This window comes from Pygocentrus nattereri, chromosome 4, assembly GCF_015220715.1.
Source record: "Pygocentrus nattereri isolate fPygNat1 chromosome 4, fPygNat1.pri, whole genome shotgun sequence".
Lineage (NCBI taxonomy): Eukaryota > Metazoa > Chordata > Actinopteri > Characiformes > Serrasalmidae > Pygocentrus > Pygocentrus nattereri.
In genome coordinates this window covers 17,952,578-17,973,980 of record NC_051214.1, presented here as the reverse complement: position 1 = coordinate 17,973,980, position 21,403 = coordinate 17,952,578, and the positions used below count along the sequence as shown (strand labels likewise).

Below are 21,403 nucleotides of genomic sequence, written 5' to 3'. Positions count from 1 at the left end.
TTCTCATTAACTGATACCAGATCAGCCGTGAGCGGCGAGCTCGCAGCGCCTGGGCGTGTCGGCAGCTGATCTAGGATCAGCCGCCGTCGTAGAACACGTAGCGCTCCCACCGCCCGATTCTGTCGGTGGCTGATCTCAGATCAGCAGATGGGAGCCGCGAGCTCCCTTTTGGCGGGAAACGTCCGCCCCCCTCAGCGAGGACGAAGCGAGCGCGAAGCTTATTTGCTAGCGCGGCTAGCGGGGGCGGCCACGGCCGTGAGGTAAAATTTCGCCTCAGAGGACGAGAAACGCCGAGGTTGAACCGCTCGTCTGTTTATCCCTGTTACATTCGCTCGAAGAGGACTAAACCCGGGTCAGTCATGGCTGGTCGGTCCGTCTGTTCGTGTCGCCCGTTTGCCACAACTCTGTGAGAAGGCGGGAGAGCGAGCCGAGTTCGTCGAGGGAGAGGGAGGGAGAGAGAGAGGGGGAGGGAGACATGTCATGAAGTAACGTTAGCAGCGAGCTAACCGAACCGTCAGGGCAAAAACACCAAGAAACAACATAATAGCAGCAGCATCCCAGCGAAGTTTTACCTCGCCGTAAAAGTACGTGTTGACTTTGTTTGGAACATTTGTCTTCCACATTTGGGAAGATTTGTTTTTTCGTCGTTTTACCTCAGACGTCCTTTTAGGCTGGAGAGGCTGACAATGATGGTGGCAGCGGGTCTTCTCGCTGCAATACAGCGTCGCTGAACTGGACTTTTGAGCTGGGTGTTCGTCCAGCGTTAATGTTACCCTATAGATTTTCCCAAACATATTGAATCTGTTTCGACCGCGCGTTTTCTTTAACGTTAGGCTAGTGAAATATGAACTGGTTAACTAGGTTAGCGTAGAGCAGGCATCGTCTGTTCGACCCGAGTATCGTTATACTGCACCGACAGCGATTCTGAAGGAATTCGCGATTGGGTCTCGCCTCTCCTGTGGCTCCATTGCGGTATTAGACTCCCAGTCCGTCCGTCTCAGTGTTAAATTGTGAAGCAAAAGACTAGGGCTCGCCTCCAAGCCAACATGTCTGCCATGTATGTGGCCAGCAAGAGGAAAACCTCAAGGCCACAAATGAAGGCCCAAATAACAGGTAAACACTTGATGGTCGTGTCAAAACCTTGCATCTAACCCTGACTGCAACTCATAAACCCTGCTCTTGCCCATCACTTTCTGAGTATTTAGTATAAAACAAACTGAAAAGTCTTCAGAAATAATTGTCAAATGATCCCTTTATTGATATCCCATCAGAAGTCCCATCAAAAATAATGGAGAGAGAGGTTGCGGCGGGCGGGAGTGTGGTAAGATCAAACCTCACCTTATCTTAATCTTTAAGCTCACATTAAAGGGTCAGTGGGCAAGCCTCATTGGCTTGACTCCTCTTCGTACCGCAGCTGTTTTGTCAGAGTTCGGAACATGTTGAGTTCTGTGTCCGTCCATTTCCATAATTCTGTGTTCTTGTATCTTAGAATGAGGAGGGAAGCTCCCAAAAGATAAAGAGAACATATGGCAGAAAAAAGTGAGTGGAAATGCTTGATACTCTAAGCTTTTGATAGATAATTGTAATCAGGGTATTTTACATGACATTTTGTGAAGCGTTAACTCACCGAAGGCAGATTACGGATTTGTTCTTTTCACCAAAGTTCTGTTTTGTTAAAATTCTCTTGGAGTAAAATGTCATAATAGACTCAGACTACCTCAATCATTTGCATATGTCCAGTTTGGCGGCAATTTGATATGTCTACACTATTACATTCATGTTGTCCTGTACATCTCCAGGTATTATGATCTTCAGCCAGTAACCATGGGTTCCACCGAAGGGGCATCGTCGTGCTCCTCGGTAGTTCATGCCAATTTAATGAATGGATCTGAAGGTCAGCCCGTCGCCACGGGTCATGCCACTACATGCATAATGGAGGGAAAAGTTGGGTCCAGTGTAGAGATTATGAGGGAGACAGGTGAGCACCAGATTTCAGCCAACACACTTTACCTTCTGCTGGGAAATATCGTGGTGCAGGTCTGTCTGAAGAGGAGTTGGAAGAACTAGAGACACATAATCATATGGTGTCCTGCACAGATAGTTTGGAGAAAGCTGTACAGGTTCCTGATAGATTGGCGTCACAGTTGTTTCACTTGAATTACAACCAGATTTCCAAAAAAGTTGGAACGTTGTGCAGAATGTAAATAAAAATTGAATGCAATGATGTGCAAATCATGTAAACCATATTTTTAAACGAAAATGTTACAAGGACAACATATCAAATGATTAAAAGATTAAATTTTTGAAAGTGAAATGTTTTCCTGTTCTTGCTTGATGTAGGATTTCAGCTGCTCAACAGTTCAGGGTCTCTTTTGTCAAATTTTTCATTTTATAGTGCACCAAATGTTCTCAGTGGTGACAAATCTGGCTGCAGGCCGGTCAGTTTAGCACCTGGACTCTTTTAATATGGAGCAATGTTGCTGTAATACGTGCAGAACGTGATTTGACTTCATCTTGCTAAAATAATCAAGGCCTTCCCTGAAAAATCATCTGGATGGCAGCTTATGTTGCCAAATCATATATATATCAGCATTAATGGTGCCTTCACAGATGAGCACGTCACCCATGCCATGTGCACTAATGCCCCCATAAACCATCATAAATACTGGCTTTAGAACTGCACTGATAACGAGCTGAGTGGTCTTTAGCCCGTAGGACAGTGTCCATGATTTCCAAAAAGAATTTCAAATGTTGATTCGTCAGACCACAGGACACTTTCCCACTTCCCCTCGGTCCATTTTAAACTAGCTCAGGCCCAGAGAAGGTGGAAGCGTTTCTGGATCCTGTTTATATTTGATTTCTTCTTTGTGTTTTAGAGCTTTAACTTGCATTTGTTGACGCAGTGATGAGCTGTTTTTACAGACAGTGGTTTTCAGAAGTGTTTCTGAGCCCATGCAGTGGTTTCCATTGCAGAATCATGCCTGTTTTTAATGCAGTGCTGCCTGAGGGCCCAAAGATCATGGCCAGCAAATACTGTTTTTTTTTTTTTTTTTTTTTTTTTTTTTTTTTCTTTTTTTCTCAAGATTCTTAAAAGAGTCTTTTAATGATATTATGTACTGTAGACGATGAAAAGCAGAAGTTCTTTGCTATTTTATGTTGGGAAATGTTCTTCTTGAATTGTTCCACTATTTGATAGTGCAGTCTTTCACAGAGTGATGAACCCCTCCTCACCTTTACTTCTGAAAGACTCTACCTCTCTAAGATGCTCTTTATACCCAGTCATGTTACTGACCTGTTGCTAGTCAACCACCAGGTGTTTTTTTTTTTTTTTTTTTTTTTTTAGCATTACACACTATTTTCAATTAAATATAGGCTTTACATGATTTGCACATCATTGAATTTTGGTCTTATTTATATTTTGCACAGCATCCTAACTTATTTGGAAGTGAGGTTGTATATTATTATGGTGGTAGCAGTACAGCAGTTTGAGAACTTGTATTATGTCCTTGGGCCAGATATTTAACCATAGGATAACAGCCTTTGGTTAAAGCTAGTTCCTTTGGACAAAACCAAAATGCATCAGCCTGCTTTCTGGAGCAGAGGGTCAGCCCTACCTCATATATACAGTTACTGCTTTTTGCCAATGCAATCACCTAAATTCTCAATAACATTCTCTGCATATATATATATATATATATATATATATATATATATATATATATATATATATATATATATATATATATATATATATTTAGTTTTAATGCATGTACAAAGCATACAATTGACTGCTTCCAAAATTCTGATAAGTCCTACCAATAACTCCATTAGTAACCGTTGCTGTGCCCATCAAACATTCAGCTCATGCCATTGGGTAGAATCTGTAGCACTTCAGCAGCACAAAGGAAAATTTAGAAGCACACAGCGTAGTATCTCTGAGAATATTCTTTATTTACAATAAAGCTTTACGAGGTGTTTGGCTTTACGAGCCAATTTACAGCAAAAATCTTCGTCACAGTGTTAAAGCAGTAGATTTACATGTCTGATAGGGAGAAGGTTTAAACTGAAGCTGTCAGTTTTGTCTGAAAATGCTGGTGGATCTGAACTCAGACATACTATATTACTTTCTGTCATATCCAGAGTTTGAGATGAAAAAGAAGCGGAAAATGGAGGAAGTGGGCCAAACCTCGCTAAAGAAGTATATAGAGGAAGTGAAACAGACAGGTATTCATTATTTCATGCCTTGCTTAATATTTCCAACAAGTTCACTTTGTCTTACCATTGCTGTAAATGATTTATTTCAGGTTAAAAGGATAAAATAATCAGACCCTTTTTCGAAGAGGTATATTACAAATTTATGGGCAACATTTATCTCCTTCAGTGCCTGTCATAGTTCCTGTAGCGCAGTATACACAGAGGAATCCGGCGACTAGCAGTGCTGTGGCCCCGAGTTCGTTTTCCTACATGAAGAAAGAGGCTCCAGTTTATCCTCCAGGTGAAGGAAATGATCACAGAATCCTTTCACTTTGTGTTTTTAGAGTTTTTAAAGATATATTTCACCCAAAAATGCTACCAAAATGTGACTAAACAAGTGAAAACTAGGTGTGACCAGTCAGCATGAGGATGTGCAGTTATGGTAAACAGTTCGCATTATATCCTTTACCTGGCCAATATGAGAGTATGTAGCCTGTCTAATGCTTTTTCTCAAAGTATTCTTGGGTGAAACCTATGGTTAGACAGCATTCACACAGCAGGTAAAAATCAGATTTTCTCAACAAATCCGATTTTTTTGTGTTCAGATTATCTTTTAAATGTGATCTGTATGGGACAGTCTGAACAAATCAGCTCCTAAATTGACCCGCATGCATAAAAGAACAGCGTCACGCTGCTTCACGCGGCTCATCCAGAGGGAAACAATCACGACCTCCAATGAATGCCAGTCGCTCCCGGAGGACCAGCTTCATCTTCACCAGAATCACATGAGCCGTCATGAAGCTTCACTGACTGACAGCTGGGCTCATCACCCAGAATGTGTTCAGCTCGCTGTAAAAAGGGCGCAGTTTTGTCTTTGGTTTGCCTCCTCTGTTTCTTTAAACTTTGCTTTCAGACTTTTAAAACTGTTCTTTGATGCCGAGTCTCGCTTTCCTACGGCTGCATTTGGACATTTCTTTTCGAACAAGGAACGGTTTTGATAAGTCTCCCCAAATTTTTTAGTACATAAACATCAGCCCAAATGTTTATTAGGTCTCAGCAGCGCAAAATTATGGTGAATGTCGAGTTGGATTGACGTAAAAGTTGCATAAATTGTGATCTGGTTGTTTAGAGTCGCAGCACTTGAGATCTATATCGGATTTCAGTACCATATATGAAAGTGTCTCAAATCGATATAGATGATGTCAGATTCAGTATATTTATCTGTTCACAAGGACACACAACTTTGTCACAAATGAAGAAAAAGATCGACTTTGGGCCACTTTTACTTGCTGTGTGAACAAAGCCTTGTTTTCCACACTGGTGATGTAAATTAAATGAAGGTTTATGAGACTATGATTATTTGTTATATTTTGGCAGGAAGTCAAGAGGAGAGGTGGCAGCTGCAGATTCTGGCTAAGGGCAGAGTCACATGTCCCAAATGCAAAAGTGTTGGAAGGAAAACGGTGGAGGGCCTGAAGAAACACATGGCGGCCTGCAAACTGGTACCTGAATGCAGTAGTTCTCACTGGAAATCATTTACCAATGAATCTATGTGGGTTGTTTAAGCAGTAGAACCCAAGAGGGAGTGTATCACAAAATACCATCACAGCTGCGTTGCCGGTGGCCGTAGATCATCACAGCCGTGATATTATTGGTGATAACACACTCCTCGAGTGTTCTACTGCTTTAATACAACAGTTAAATAAATACAGTAAGAAATGAATGAACTGGGCCGTGAACGCAGCGTTTTGTGTTTTAATGTTCAGTTCGTTCCTCCAAATTAGTTGCTTAACGAGCAGCTTCTTGCTACGTCAGAGTACCGAGCTCCGCCCACTCACTGCGCAGCCAGCAGTTCGTTCTCCAGCTCCTTAAACTAAATTCCCAAACTGTCATCACCACTGAGCAGCTTTTCTGTCGGCAGCTGTGACAGAAGAACAGCTAAACAACCTGAAGCCAGAAATTAACCCAATACCATTCGCCAAACGTGTCATCTGATCTTCAGAGTCTAACCAAATCAGCCTGAGCCATAAAACTGCTGCAATATCAGGTTCAGCTCTGTTTGGTCAGTTTTTTCAAGATCAGTATTAATGTTGTTTTGCTACAGCCAGTCTGTAAAGCTTCTTACAGCCCGTTTAGTTTGGCAAATAGTGTTGGGTTCATTTCTGGCTGATTCCAGGTTTAGCTGTTCTTCTGTCACAGCTGCCGACCGAAAAGCTGCTCAGTTTGGGAATTTAGTGTTGTCTCATCTTCAGAGTCAGACCAAATCGGCTGTCGGTCAGATGTGATCTTAAAAGTGTGTTTTCTGTTTGTGGCAAAGTAAGAAGTAAAAACGTTCAAATGGCTTGAGCGTCCCCTACAGCTGTCAAAGTCGTTGCTTAACAACGGTGTCTCAGCGGAGCAATGGTGTTTGTGAAAAAAACATGATTGGAACACTTGGAACTAAAAATGATTAGAACACTTCTCAACCAAGCAGCTTGCCTGGCCAGAACTAACTTTTGTATAAATAGTTATTAGGAGTTTTCTGTTATTGAAACTGATTTTGTTCTTTATTATTTTAGCATTACTTCACATGTCAGCATTGTGGAAAACAACTGAAGACTTCAACTGGGATGAAGTACCACCTCATGGCTGACCACAATAAGCTGGTGTGTTTTTTCAGTTGAGTTTTTATTTAGTTTAGAGTACTTTAGGTGTATAATTGATGTTTTGTGGTGATGATGATTTATAATGATAGTAGTAGTTCAGCTACTGTAAATCTTGTCTTACCTGTACTGTTGTGGTTTAGCCCACCCCAGAAGACGGGAATGGATTCGACGACCAGGCAGTGAAAGAGAAATTAAGAAAAGTGTTGAAGAGGCTGGGAAAATTAAAATGCTCAAAGGAGGTATTCACTTGGCATGCATCACATAAATAAAGAAAGGCTAAAAGATAAAGAACACTTGATATTCCATCGGTATGCAGTTTTATTTACATTTTCTACTTATTAAAGCCAGATTTCCCAGCACTGAATTGTGAGTGTTTTAGCATATGTTATCAACAAAATATAATTCAAGAATTCAACAATCAAGATTCAAGATATTTTGTTATTGCACAGTACAGCTAAATTGGGCAGCAGTCCTAATGGTGCATAAACAAAAAAGATTAAACTAGGAATAAACTAAAAATCTAAGCTACTACAAAATATAAAATGCAAGATATTAAAGGAAAGCCTGTGTAATTAAAAAAAAAAGTATGTAGCAGCTAAGGGATTGCATGTACACAGATCAGGCATAACATTATGTCCACCTCCTTGTTTCTACGCTCATTGTCCATTTTATCAGCTCCACTTACTATATAGGTGCACTTTGTAGTTCTGCAGTTACAGACTGTAGTCCATCTGTTTCTCTGATACTTTGTTACCCTGTTCTTCAGTGGTCAGGACCCCCATGGACCCTCACAGAGCAGGTACTTGAGGGTAACACAACCTAGAGTGTTCTATTGTTTTTATACAACAGTTCAATAGATGAAGAATTTAATAAACTGGGCCGTGGACGCGGTGTTTAATATGTTTTAATGTTCAGTTCCTTCCTCCACATTATAGTTTGTTAACGATCAGCTTGTTGCTATGTCAGAGTAACGAGCTCCACCCACTCGCTGCACAGCTGGCCATTTGTTCTCCAGCTCCTTACACTAAATTCGACCAACCTGTCATCACCACTGAGCAGCTTTTCAGTCAGCAGCTGTAAGCGAAGAACAGCTAAACAACTTGGAATCAGCCAGAAATGAACCCAACACCATTTGCCAAACATGTCGTTTTGACCCAATATCAGGTTCAGCTCAGTTTGGTCAGTTTTTTTCAGATCAGTATTAATGCTGTTTTTTTGTGTTGTTTCCAGCCATTCTGTAAAGCTTCTTACAGCCCGTTTAGTTTGGCGAATGGTATTGGGTTCATTTCTGGCTGATTCCAGGTTGTTTAGCGTTTCTTCTGTCACAGCTGCCGACTGAAAAGCTGCTCAGTGGTGACGACAGTTTGGTCGAATTTAGTGTCGTCTCATCTTCAGAGTCCAGCCAAATCAACTGTCGGTCACATGCGATCTTAATAGTGTCTGTTTTTTGTTTGTGGCAAAGTAAAAAGTAAAAACGTTCAAATGGCTTGAACGTCTCCTACAGCTGTCAAAGTCATTGCTTAGCAACCAATCAGCTTGCGTGACCGGAACTAGCTGTTGCATAATGTGTACCAAACAATATAGATGCGTTACCTGGATGCAGTTTGAATGGGTTTAGGGAGATTTTTTGTGGATGTTTTGCAGAAGAAATTTGAATGTATGTTGACTGACATTGTTTATCAGCAGTCTTAGCCTCATAGCTTTAGCACTAAACCAATTTTGCCAAAATTTGGCCACCAAACATGTCTTGGCTGACTGACTACATCTGGGATAAAAGGAAAATTCTGATTTTTTTGCCAGAACATTCCTTTTAACACTGAAATACACTATGCACAATTATTAGGCAAGTCTTATTTTTGAGGATTATTTTTATTAATGACCAACTACAGTGCTCCCGGTTAATCCAAAATGTTAATAAACCTCAAACATGAATGTTTAAGAAAAATAAACTGAAGTTTTGGCTTTTTAAGGAGAATATCTATATGTGCACATTTATTGGGCAACTATAATGGTGCAGAATTATTACGCAGCTAAATGAAAAACACATTTTCCCATCTCACTTTTTTATTTTCATCTGTTCAAGTGAGAATTATAAACAAACAACTCAAAGCTTTCCAATGAACATTTCTGAGAAATAAAAAAAAATTAGTGACCAATACAGCCACCCTTCTTTTCAATAACAATGCTAAGCCTTCCATTCATGGAGTCTGTCAGTTTCTTGATCTGTTGACGATCAACTTTTTGTGCCGCAGCAACCACAGCCTCCCAGACAGTGTTCAGAGAGGTGTACTGTTTTCCTTCACTGTAAATCTTCCCTTTAAGAACTGCCCACAAGTTCTCAATTGGGTTCAGGTCAGGTGAGGAAGGGGGCCATGTCATACGTTTTTCATCTTTAATGCCTTTACTGGCTAGCCATGCAGAGGAGTACTTGGATGCATGTGATGGAGCATTGTCCTGCATAAAAATCAGGTACCAAAAATCTTCCTGTACCACTGCTTAAAGAAAGTGTCTTCTAAAAACTGGCAATGGGCTCAAAATCAACTCCCAAGCCTATCTTCAACCTGAAAAGGTCCAACCAGCTCATCTTTAATAATACCAGCCCATACCAGTACCCCACCTCCACCTTGCTGGCGTCTGACTCGAAGTGGAGCTCTGTCCCGTTACTGATCCAGCCCTGGGCCCATCCATCTGGTCTGTCAAAAGTCACTCTCATTTAATCAGTCCATAAAACCTTTGAAAAATCTGTCGTCAGATTCTTCTTGGACCAGTCTAGACACTTCAGCTTATGTGTCTTGTTCAGTGGTGGTCGGGTTTCAGCCTTCCTTACCTTGGCCATGTCTCTGAGCGCTGAACATCTTGTACTTCTTGATTGCTAGGTTGCAGTTCTGGAATATGACAGAACTGGAAGATAATGGGTTCCTGGTAGCTTCTTGCTTGATTCTTCTCAAATCCTTGGCAGTTATTTTGCGTCTTTTTTTTCTCAGCACGTTTCTTGCAACCCTGTTGACTATTTGCAACAAAACGTTTGATGGTTCTGTGATCACGCCCCAATATCTTAGCAATTTCAGGAGTTCTGCATCCCTCCGAGAGACTTGGTAATTTTAAACTTTTCAGAGTCAGTTCAATCTTTTTTTTGGCCCATTTTGCCTAAAGAAAAAAGCTGCCTAATAATTATGCACACCTTGATATAGGGTCTTGACCTCCTTAGGCCACACCCTCCCTCATTACACAGATACACATCACCTGCTATGCTTAAATCCATTAAGCATTTAAGTTTATCCAGCTTGGAGTTAGAAAATATGCCTAAAAATGATATGGTCAAAATACTCACTTGCCTAATAATTGTGCACACAGTGTAGTTCAACAGAGCAGCTTGTTTGACAGTAGGATACAATTGAAGTTTTTAGCTGATTGAACACAAAATATTCTACCGAAATGTCTTTAGATGTAATGTAATTTCTCATCTGTGTATTTGTACTTGCCGTTCTTGTTTGCTGCAGGGATGCACTGGCAGCTTCACCAGTATAATGGGCTACGTGTACCACATGAAGAAATGTGGTAAAGAGGAATCGGAGCTGGAGAAGCTTCTTATGAACTGCAAGCACTGTGGGAAGCCTTATCGCTCGAGAGCAGGCTTGGAATACCATCTCAAGTCTGAGCATGGACCGGTGAGCTGCCTTCTCTAGTTCATACTAATTGACCAGAGAATAAAATAAACTGCAATCTACGTTTGAAATAAGATACATTTACTATAATCACAAAAACACATCTTTCTTTATAGCTTGTAAAACAACAATAAAGGGTCGTTCTACAGAAACCCCCTCTTTTCTGTCAGTCCATAGGAGTCAGAGTTGATCCTCATTGATGTTACACATAAAGGAAACACCAGAGACATTTTTTATGAAAAATGCATTTTACTAAACGGTTGCTACAGAACATCAAACCACACACTGTCACTCATGGAACATCCACTAAAATATGGAATTTAATGCATTTGTGTTCTGTTTTTTCGCAACGATATCAGAATAAAGTCGGTCTCACCAGTGACGTCAGCTAAAAGCTTCATATGAAATCATGAGCTAAATGAGAAAATCTCTGAGAACTGAAAATCCTCAGAAAACAGGTCAAAGGTGTGAGTGACATCATCAGTGTGACTTTTATTTCAAAATAAAAGTTTTTTTGTTACGCAATAACAACAGTGACACGGGACAAAAACTTTAATTATATATTTTTTAATATTTGTTTGGTGTTTCTTTTGTCATTTATGTATTTCATAGTCATGTATAGATTATTGCACTTAAAATGTGTTTTTTGCAAAACATAGCCTCACCCTTTACACATGACTAAGGATGGGCACTTCTGTGCTTGGAATTCTATATAATTGATTTAACCAATATTGCTAAATTGATGCTCAAGAAGGTGTAATTGTTGTTAAAATAACATTGTTTTATTTTAAAATTTAAATATATTGTAATCCTAACATGTTTCTCAGTCTCTCTATAAACATTAGATACACAGAAAGGAGCATTTCTGTAGAGTCACCCTAATGTATATGGACAGAAAGGCAGTTGAAAGCTTTGAATGACTTTTGTAATAATGGTTTCATGACCATGGCAGTCACCTTCAAATGTACTCTTAACTGAACTTATTTTAACTGCATTATGCAAGAATAATGAAACGGGCAAATTAATAGTTTTTTTTACATTTTTAATGATGTAATGCACTATTAATGATTTTGGGTTTTAGACTGCAGGTTTAACACAAACGGGTAAACTGGTGAAATTTTAGTACTGTATCTTATAGGATACATATCTGTAAAACATTTTACAGCACAGTGCTTCACTCATATGGCCATTATTTTTTTTAAATACTGGTAATTATCTCTCAAACATGCCTGTGCATCCCCTACAGTGGTTGCACAATTGTTTCTGAGGAAATTGATGAAAAACAACATCTTTGCTTATTTCGCAGATGCTTTTATAAGCTATTTATAAGATAAGAATGCGAAGAAAATGTACAACCCCATTTCCAAAAAAGTTGGGATGCTGTGCAAAATGTAAATAAACTTTACCAGCCTTTTTTTGCTCCTGTCCCAACTTTTTTTAAATGTGTTGTTGGCATCAAATTCAAAATAGGCATATATATTAAAAAAAAAACAGTAAAATTTCTGTATCAACATTTGGTATGTTGTCTTTGTACTATTTTCAAGGAAACGTAGGGTTTAAATGATTTGCACATCATTGCATTTTGTTTATATTTACATTTTGCAAGGTGTCCCAACTTTTTTGGAAATCTGGTTGTAAGTTTATGAGGCTTGCATGTGCATTCTGTTTGGCTGGCAAATTGAATTCTAGCCCTCCTGTGTACTTTTCTAACCAAACACGCTGTTACCTGTGTCCTTTTTGTATTTAAAACAATCATTTGTGCTGCGTTTTGCAGGCTTTATTTAGTTACATTTTGTTTTTTAAAAATCAGTCAACCTTTATTTAAACTGAATACATCAAGGGAGACCCTCATTTACAGTGTAGCTGAACCAAGACAGAAATCAGGGATTGGGAAGTTGGGTAGTAAAAAGAAATGAAATGTGTGAAAATTGTAATAGTAAACTTGATCAGAAGGTACCAATAAACCGTTAAATCAATAAACCATTAATATTACTATGTAGCAACTACTAGTTACGTCTATACATTGTGCTTTTTGACACCTGGAGCAGAGGTGCTCTGGCATCTGCACACGATAACAAAGCTGTCAAGAATTGTCAACAGTCAGAGCTGAAAAAAGAAGCAGACTCTGCTCCAGGTGTCAATCAACTTGCAGAAGGTTGCTGATCAGCTTGCTGAAGAAGCTGAGGGAGAAGCTGGCACAGAGGAAGAATTGGAGAGTGAATTCAGAGATGTGTCATGATTCTGAGAAAATTGCAGAAAAGAGATTTTTGTTTGTTAATTTTTTGTTTGGCGTATTGGCTCATCTGAAAATACAGGAATCACATGTTTATGGTAAAGTCCGTAAATGTAACGTTGGTGTCATTGTGTGCGTTTTGACATTTTGTTTTGGCGGAAGTGGTCTTGATTTTGTCTCCTGAGTAGCATTAAAAACGTGTTAAATTTCATCTCCCCATACCTGCAGATACCGACTAAAACCACACCAGTATAATCACTTTACATGATAATTGATATTAATAGGTTTTCTGCGTATTTTAGAAAAACAGGTCTACGTTAAAAAGCTGATCAAACCTTGACACTGAGATAAATAATAACCATAGTGCAAAGTTTGGTTACTAATGGTAACTTCAGGAGCCACGGAGCAGTCTTGATGACATGGGCTTTAAATTTTTGCTCTTGATCATGTTTCTTGCAGGCGTCCCAGGTGGCTGCAAACGAGGAGGTCAGGGCCCAGATGGAGCCCAACGCAGAGCATGTACCCAGTGGCAGGGTTAAACGTTTGTCAGCTCAGGTGGCCATCTTCCATCTTCGAGAAATTGCCAATCAGGAGCTGCTGAAGGAGTGGCCCAAGAGGAAGGTGCAGCGAGACCTGGTTCCTGATGACAGAAAGGTACTCCAGAAGGTTTTACCATGACTCTTATTTTCTTTTTGACTTGAGACGGAAGAACTTGCATTACTTTCAAGTGTAAGTCAATGGAACCAGAATTTTTTCCAAGTTGTTTTTGTCCATTTATTTTCGTTCATCCGTCATGAAATTAACACACAATATAAAAGCCAGCAGGTATTTTTACATTATGTCAGAAACTGAAAGTGGACAAAAATGAAGGCGCAAGGTTTTCTTCCAACAGCAGCCATGTGAAATGTTGAAACTGAGAAATGCTATTGTTTTTTTGAAAAATATATGCCCATTTTGAATTTCATGCCAACAACATGTTCCAAAAAAGTTGGGACAGGGTCATATTTACCGCTGTGTTTCACCACCTCTTCAATCAAATGTTTTCAGTAGGTGACGGGTAGGTCTGGGTGGCAGGGAGGTCAGTTTAGCACCTGGACTCTTATAAAAAACGGCGCAATGCTGCTGTAATATATGCAGAATGTGGTTTTACATTGTCTTGCTAATCAAGGCCTTCCCTGAAAAAGATGTTGTTTGGATGGCAGCATATTTTGCTATAACATGCACTAATGCAGCCTATACTATCATGAATACTGGCTTTTGAACTGTATGCTGATAACAAGCTGAGTAGTCTTTAGCCCGGAGGACACAGTGTCCATGATTTCCAAAAGAATTCCAAATGGTGATTCGTTGGACCACAGGACACTTTTCCACTTCCCCTACATTTTAAGTGAGCTCAGGCCCAGAGAAGGTGGCAGCATTTCTGGATCTGTTTATATTTGGTTTCTTCTTTGTGTTTGAGTTTTAACTTGCATTTGTAGATGCAGTGATGAGCTGTTTTCACAGACAGTGTTTTTCAGAAGCGATTTCCACTACAGAATCATGTCTGTTTTTAATGCAGTGCTGCCTGAGGGCCCAAAGATCACGACCAGTAAATACTGGTTTCTGGCTTCATCCCTCACATACAGGGGTTTCTCCAGATTCTCTGAGTCTTTTAATGATATTATGTACCGTAGACGATGAAAAGCAGAAGTTCTTTGCTGTTTTATGTTGAGAAACGTTCTTCTTGAATTATTGCACTATTTGTTGGTGCAGGCTTTCACAGAGTGGTGAACCTTCCTCACCTTTACTTCTGACATACTCCACCTCGAGATGCTCTTTATATGCAATCATGTTACTGATCTGTTGCCAGTCAACCACCAGGTGTATTTTTTGCATTACGAAACTTTATCAGCCTTTTGTTCCCCCTGTCCTGACTTTAATGGAATGTGTTGTTGGCATCAAATTAAAAATGGGCAAATATTTTTTCAAAAACAATGAAATTTCTCAGTTTCAAAATTTGATTTGTTGCCTTTGTTCTATTTTCAATTAAATATATAGTTTAAATGATCTGAACACCATTGCATTTTGTTTTTATTTACATTTTGCATAGTGTCCCAACTTTTTTGGAAATTAAGATTAAGATTAAGTGACCCTTATTAGTCCCACAAAGGGGAAATTTCACCTCCGCATTTAACCCATCCGTGAAGTGAAACACTTGCCCGTATCGGTGGGCAGCCCAATCCACAGCGCCCGGGGAGCAGTTGGGGGTTAGGTGTCTTGCTCAAGGACACCTCAGTCATGTGCTGTCGGCTCTGGGGATCGAACCGGCGACCTTCCGGTCACGGGGGTGGATCCCTAACCTCTAGCCCATGACTGCCCCATATACAAATGGGGTTGTAGATAAGATCGTTCTAGAAAAGCAGCTGTGCTGGATAAACACACCCTGTACTACAGGTAGATATTGTGCCTGTACAAAAAGCCATTTCTATGGTATGGCGTATTGTTAGGACCCATGGCTGAACAGTTTGGGGAAAATATGTAAATGCAGTTTTTCTCACTAATATTGCAACTGTGATTTAAATTACATTCAGGCTTGTTTTTTTGGCCAAAATATCCATCTTTTCTGGCTTAAACCTTGATCCCAGAATGTAGTGTGCAAGACTTCCAGTAAGTTGTGGTTGTGATGCCACAACATATGGAGGTTTGGTTGCCACTGATTGGTCTGTCTTATCTACAGGCAGTTCATAAGCTCTGTGTTATTAGGGTAAATTTCCTCACTTAAAACACAAGACAACTTCTTCGATCATTTAGGCTTTCATTTTTTAAAAATTGCAGCTCTTGCACTTTGAAAATTATGATAATGATTAATCTTTCAGCCCTACTCGCACCACAATATCATGTCTCAGATTGGAAAACAACTTGGGGAAAAACATGAGTCAAAACGTGTCTTGGCTCATGTTCATCAGGAGAAACGGGTCATTTTGGTCATTCTGTTTTAGTTGATGGAATGTAGCCTTAAGATTTGATTCATTATTTTATTTTTGTGTTGTAGCTGCGCTACTCCCGTCCTGGATTACCCGCCTTCAGCCAGGAGGTCTTGCGAAAGTGGAAGAATGAGGTGAAACTGCAAAGAAAAGTACAATGCCCCAACAAGGTCGGAACCTCATGTCATATCTTAATTGATTATACTTGTTTAAATAATTTTGTGACTAACTAAATTTGGTTTATTGCTCTGTGTCTAGGGTTGTGGTTGCTACTATACAAGTGTGTCAGGGCTGAAGGCTCACCTTGGGCTCTGCACGCTGGTAAAGACTTTTCTGTAATAATAGTCCATATTTTTCAGTTAACATGTAAGCTCCGTCCCATTTCACCCCTCGCCCCTAACACTTAGCCCTTACCCCTCCGTTTTGCACCTTCACGTCTAGGGATAGGGTGTCTAGTTGAGATAGAGGGGTAGGACGAAGTGTTGCTATGTGGTCCTTCAAACGGAGTGTTATGAGAACAAAAAAAAAGAAAAATCAGCAAGGTGGCTGCACAAGAAACCCACAAATCTGAGAATTTTCTGTGTTAAAAATCATGACAACCATTGTATTATGTTAGTTCAGTGTTGTTTGTGTGTTTTTTTTTTGTTTGTTTGTTTTTTTTTTAAACAAGCATAAAAAAAATCATTAGTAGTGCTGATGTCTTGGTAGCTAGCTAGGCAAATTTCCCATTCCACCTTAAATGGTGCAGCATTTACATTCTGGCGCCTCAGTGTCTCTTAATAAAGGTGCTTTTAGAATTGACATATTGATTTCACATGTTTGTTGATATTTGTTTTCAGGTTTGTCTTAGCATGTTACTCACCTGGGCTGAATGCGTGTTTGTCTGTGTAGGGGGACTTTCACACTGGGAAGTATAAATGCCTGATATGTAAGAAAGAATTCAACTCTGAGAGCGGCGTGAAATACCACATCAACTCTGTTCATTCCCAGGTAAAAGACACATCACTGATGGAGAATCTCCATATAACTAATTGTATTTCAGCAGTAAAGATGTGGTTGTAAATAAATGAGAGATGGGAGTGGCTACTTGATATACGCACTGCCTTCAGTCCAGAAAAGACTAAGAAGCAGGTCTTATAACTATGTTTCATTTAGCCGTTGTGTCATTCCTCTAACCAGATGTCCTGCTAGCTTAAGCTGGGTCTTCATTTCATGATTTATTGCCCGATTTTAACCCTGATTTGACCCTTGTGACAAATATTCAGTCTGAAGTGTTTTTCTGGGGTCAGGAGCTCGATCAAAAGCGAATGACGTAGCAGATGATCTGTGGTGTGAGAGCAGAAACGAATGGATCTTTGGCCCCCTGATCGAGCTCTGAAGTGATCAGAGACCCTCCGATATTATCAAACATGTTATTTATAACTCAGATCGTTTGTGTGAGGAGGTCAGATATGTACTCTGTTGGTGTGTCCCAATTCAGGAACTGCATTCTTCAAAGGATGTAGTCTATGAAGGTTTGTCCTTTGAAGGCTGCAAAGGCTGAACTGAAATGAGGCAGTCTGCCCTACGGCGACTTCTCTGTTTGCATCACAGCACCGCTGTTCCCATCCTTACCTCTGTGTCACGAAACGCAGCTCCAGTCAAGTTCTTCAAAGTTCTTTAATGATGAAGCCAGAAACTTTGATTTTAGGTGTTTATTTTTCATTTATTAGAGCTGAAGATGCTTCACCATCAAATATTGATGATGTTTTTTCACTGTTGTTTTGTTAGCTGTTCGACTCTGTTTAAACCAATTACATTTTAAACTTACATTTTAAAGAGTCTCTTCAGCCGTTCGCTTCTCTGCTGATGGCACCATGTTGGATCCTCCCCGGCAAGCAATGAAGCTCGGGATATGTTGGCTGGCGAAGGATCCACTGGTTAGATCCTTCATTGCCATGGAAAATATGAAGGAGCCTTCAAAATGAGATGGCCTAGTCACACCCCTGCGACACAGTCAGCCTTAAAAAGCAGCTTCTGAAGGGTTCAGCTTCTGTATTGAGTCACAGCTATTGAGTGATTCAAACAGCAGTTAATTAGAAAGCAAAAGAGTGGAGAACAATGTAATGAACACCTCCTGAACAGCAGAGTGGAGACAGAGCATCTGTGTTACCATGTTTATAATGTGTGAATCCAGCATCAAAGCACTCTTTACAATTTGAAGTCAGCTGCCAGTTTGTAGTGAAATATTTCTCCAGCTCTCACTGCAATATCAGTGTTTGTCAACCACATATTAATCCCTGGTTTGCGCTTTTTCTATGCAAAGAACACTATGCAAACTGGATTAGCTTTGTTTGTCGTGTGATCTCTGAGGAGTTGTTCTGGGAGTTTGACTTCTTATTCGTAGCTGAAATTCATTGTGTGTGTTATACTCTCCCTTGTCTAGTATGATCACCCTCATGACAAAAAGATAAATTCTAAGACAAATTGGCGTTAAGCTTGTTATGCCCTCCATTTTAGAAATAGTGACGCCTAGCCATAATACTAATTATGCAATTCACTTCCAGCAGTCATTATCAGTGCATAAAATCAACTGTTTATATTTTACGTTTTAATGTTCTGCGTTATACACTTGAGGAGTACAGTACAAAACGGCTTGATTTTAGCTACAGGAAGCACAAGAAAATGCTGCTTCTAGTGCTTCCATACTTTAGAAACTCCTTTTCCACAGAAAATGGTATTGTTTTCATCTACATGGCACAGTAATCTTAACTGATGTGTTTGGACACAGACAGTAAAAATGACTGACATGGTGCGTTCAGACACAGAAGCGCCGGTAAAAAAAATGTACATTCCCCCTCTTAATGTGAAACTTATCCTGTCCAAATAGGACTTATCAATGCAGATTCGTAGCAGTTTAGATATTAGAGCTGTTTTGAAATCATCAGTATCTGTGTTTACAAGCAAAGATTTTTGCCAATCCAATTGAAAACATTCAGATTGTAGATTAAGACTGAGGTGTTTCTCACTCTACTCAACACAATGATGGTAAAGCTCCGTTTACATGCTCACTACAAGTAATCTGATACAAAATTACACATATGCGTAGAGAACCGCTTAGTGTAGACATTACGACAACCAGCATCATGTGAGTCAAGTCAGAGTGAGATGAGCAGCAGTGAGCAGTGCGTGTGTTTTTAACTGCTTTAAAATGAGGTCAGACTCAGGAAAATGTCCTTCACATGTCCTTATTAAAGAAGGCAGAGAGGAAGATGTCATGTTCTGAGACACGTAAGCTGGACGTCCGTCCCACCACCATCTTTTAAAGATCAGAGCATAAACTTCGTCTCCTCTGCAGACCAGTTTCTGCTCCGGCGTGTTGAACAGTATAAACTCTCACTTTGACACGACGCACATGTAGAACGGATTTAAACTTTCCGATAGGGAATGTAATCGGATACAGGCGTTTGCACGGATATTATTCTTCTATTTAACAGATTATCTAGAGGATTACCCACCTCGATCACTCAGATAGGAATTATATTCTGATTGGCCTCAATAGAACTAGTCTATTCCGATTGATGTGCATACATAGACGTATTCTATTCTGATTGAGCTGTTGGTCGGATTATTAACGGATAATCAGGCTGCATGTAAATGTGGCTAATGGTGTGTGTCTTGTGTTGAAGCTGTACATTTTTGACCAATATTACAGTCACTGACAACAATTTAAAAACTTTTCTGTGGCCAGGACTGGTTTGTGGTCAGCGCAAAGACCAAGACAAAGACCAAAGGCAAGGCCAAGGCCTCCACCTCTGACAGGCGGCTGAAGCCCAAGCCCAAGCCCAAGTTCCACAGCAGGGAGGTCTCTTGCATTCCCATGCCAAACCCAGCCCTCCGTTTCCCCCAAGGACCATGCACCTGGCAGGACACCCAGGCCCCTGCAGAGGGCATGTCCAGCGAGATAGTGCTCCCAGAAACGTCGCAAGGAAGGAGGAAGGAAGAAAGGCAGTGCAGGAAAAGCAGGAGGAATACCCAGGATAAACAATGCTATGGGTACTGTGCCATCGAAGGGCATAGCAGCAGCAGCGGAAGCGGAAGCTCCAGCAGTGAGTCGGAAGCGGAGGATGCGGAAAGTCATGATGTCTGGACTCTGAAAAAGCCCCTCACTCAGCCGGAGTGAGGCTTCTTCACAATAAGAAGTGTTTCTCTTCGGTCAACTTTGAGGAAAAGTGCCGGAGAGTGTACAGTGTCATATGTGTGACCTTTTAAAGTACTACAGTGCCTGTTGTGTCATGAGGGTGATTTCACATATGAAATTGGCTGGTCGGCAAGATACACATTCCAAACACTATCTTATTTTAATGTGTTTTGGGGGAAGGGAAGGCAAAATGGCACTTTTCTAATCATCCAAACCTGTCGATTCACAGTGCATGGAACACACTGAGCCTAAACCACGAACCTGACTATTACAAAGGACTGATTTGACTACCGTTCAGAGGATGATATGTTTTCTACTTTTTTTTTTTTTTAGGGTCCACAACTTAAGGAAACGTTAGCTGCGTTCCAAAAGCTAGCCTGCAGCTGAGAACGGTGCAAAATGGAACAGTCTACCAAGGCCACTTTGTGGCAGCAAAGCTTTTTTAATCCCACAAACGGAAATTCCACCTCCGCATTTAACCCATCCGTGAAGTGAAACACTACATACACACACTAGTGCGCGCACACATACTAGGGGACAGTGAGCACACTTGCCCGGAGTGGTGGGCAGCCCTATCCACGGCACCTAGGGAGCAATTAAGGGTTAGGTGTCTTGCTCAAGGACAGCTCAGTCATGGACCGTCAGCACTGGGGATCGAACCGGCAGCCTTCCGGTTACAGAGCCAGTTCCCTAACCTCCAGCCCATGACTGCCGAGTCAGGAGTCAGTACACAAAATTTGGTGGAGAACATACTGCTGGTGTGAGTGATGTGATGGATAATGTGGCCGTCAAACAACTTGGTTTCTAAATTAAATGTGGTCCAGGGGCCGTCTTACAGAAACTTCTTAAGTCTGAAATCTTACCTTGTCTACTTGGTCACCATGACCCTTTTAGATGGGCCTGAATTTAGGACAGAAGCTATTACAGAACAACAGCTCTTAAGTTCATCGTCTCATCATTAACTCTAGATGAGAAAACATTATTACAGAAATGTCCTAACTAGACTAAACCTCCTAAATTCTGTCCTAACTAGACTAAACCTCCTAAATGCTGTCCTAACTTTAAGATAAACCTCAGAGCATCTTGTCTTCTGTTTAACCATCTGTTTCTATTGTTTTCATTGTTTTCAAGCAGCAGAGTTCACTATAACCAGCATAATAACGCTACATCTATATATATGTGCTTTAAAAAAACCCAGACGCTGCAGACTTGATCTCCACCGTCCCTCTGATCACCTTCCTGTGTTAATGTTGGTGAGGAGACGGAGCTGAACGTGTTTCTGTTTATTAGGAGGAATAACGTTAGTGCACTTTGGGAAATGAAGACTGAAACTGGGGAGCAGCGACGCTCTGATAAACAGCAGGGGGCGCTGACGCAATATTATTCACTTTCAGTTCATCACACCTTTAGTTTTATTAGATCTTTTGTACATCAGTGACAGTACCTAGCTGCCTGGCTAACTAGCTTGATTACTTTGATTACGTGTTTACGTTTCATCTGTATGTGTATGGTCGGTTGCTAGG

The 21,403-nt window shown here is 40.5% G+C and overlaps 1 protein-coding gene across 1 annotated transcript; it reads left to right on the top strand.

Moving 5' to 3' along the window:
• The first annotated feature begins 252 nt into the window (after nt 1-252).
• On the top strand, nt 253-20,443 carry znf512 (zinc finger protein 512). Its single transcript, XM_017701038.2, has 15 exons — nt 253-1,113; nt 1,272-1,321; nt 1,490-1,539; nt 1,800-1,978; nt 4,141-4,224; nt 4,382-4,495; nt 5,572-5,696; nt 6,753-6,839; nt 6,980-7,078; nt 10,340-10,507; nt 13,197-13,391; nt 15,769-15,870; nt 15,959-16,021; nt 16,592-16,690; nt 19,431-20,443. The coding sequence occupies exons 1-15, from the start codon at nt 1,047-1,049 to the stop codon at nt 19,860-19,862; spliced, it is 1,914 nt and encodes a 637-aa protein (XP_017556527.1). The 5' UTR covers nt 253-1,046; the 3' UTR covers nt 19,863-20,443.
• Nucleotides 20,444-21,403: the final 960 nt, after the last annotated feature.

What these genes read in the sequence shown, in the direction of transcription:
- znf512 (XM_017701038.2), top strand. Translation starts at nt 1,047, where the DNA reads ATGTCTGCCATGTATGTGGCCAGCAAGAGGAAAACCTCAAGGCCACAA. An exon ending in TTGCGGCGGGCGGGAGTGTG is followed by an intron (nt 1,322 to 1,489) that starts GTAAGATCAAAC and finishes CTTGTATCTTAG; the next exon opens with AATGAGGAGGGAAGCTCCCA. An exon ending in TCAAGTCTGAGCATGGACCG is followed by an intron (nt 10,508 to 13,196) that starts GTGAGCTGCCTT and finishes TGTTTCTTGCAG; the next exon opens with GCGTCCCAGGTGGCTGCAAA.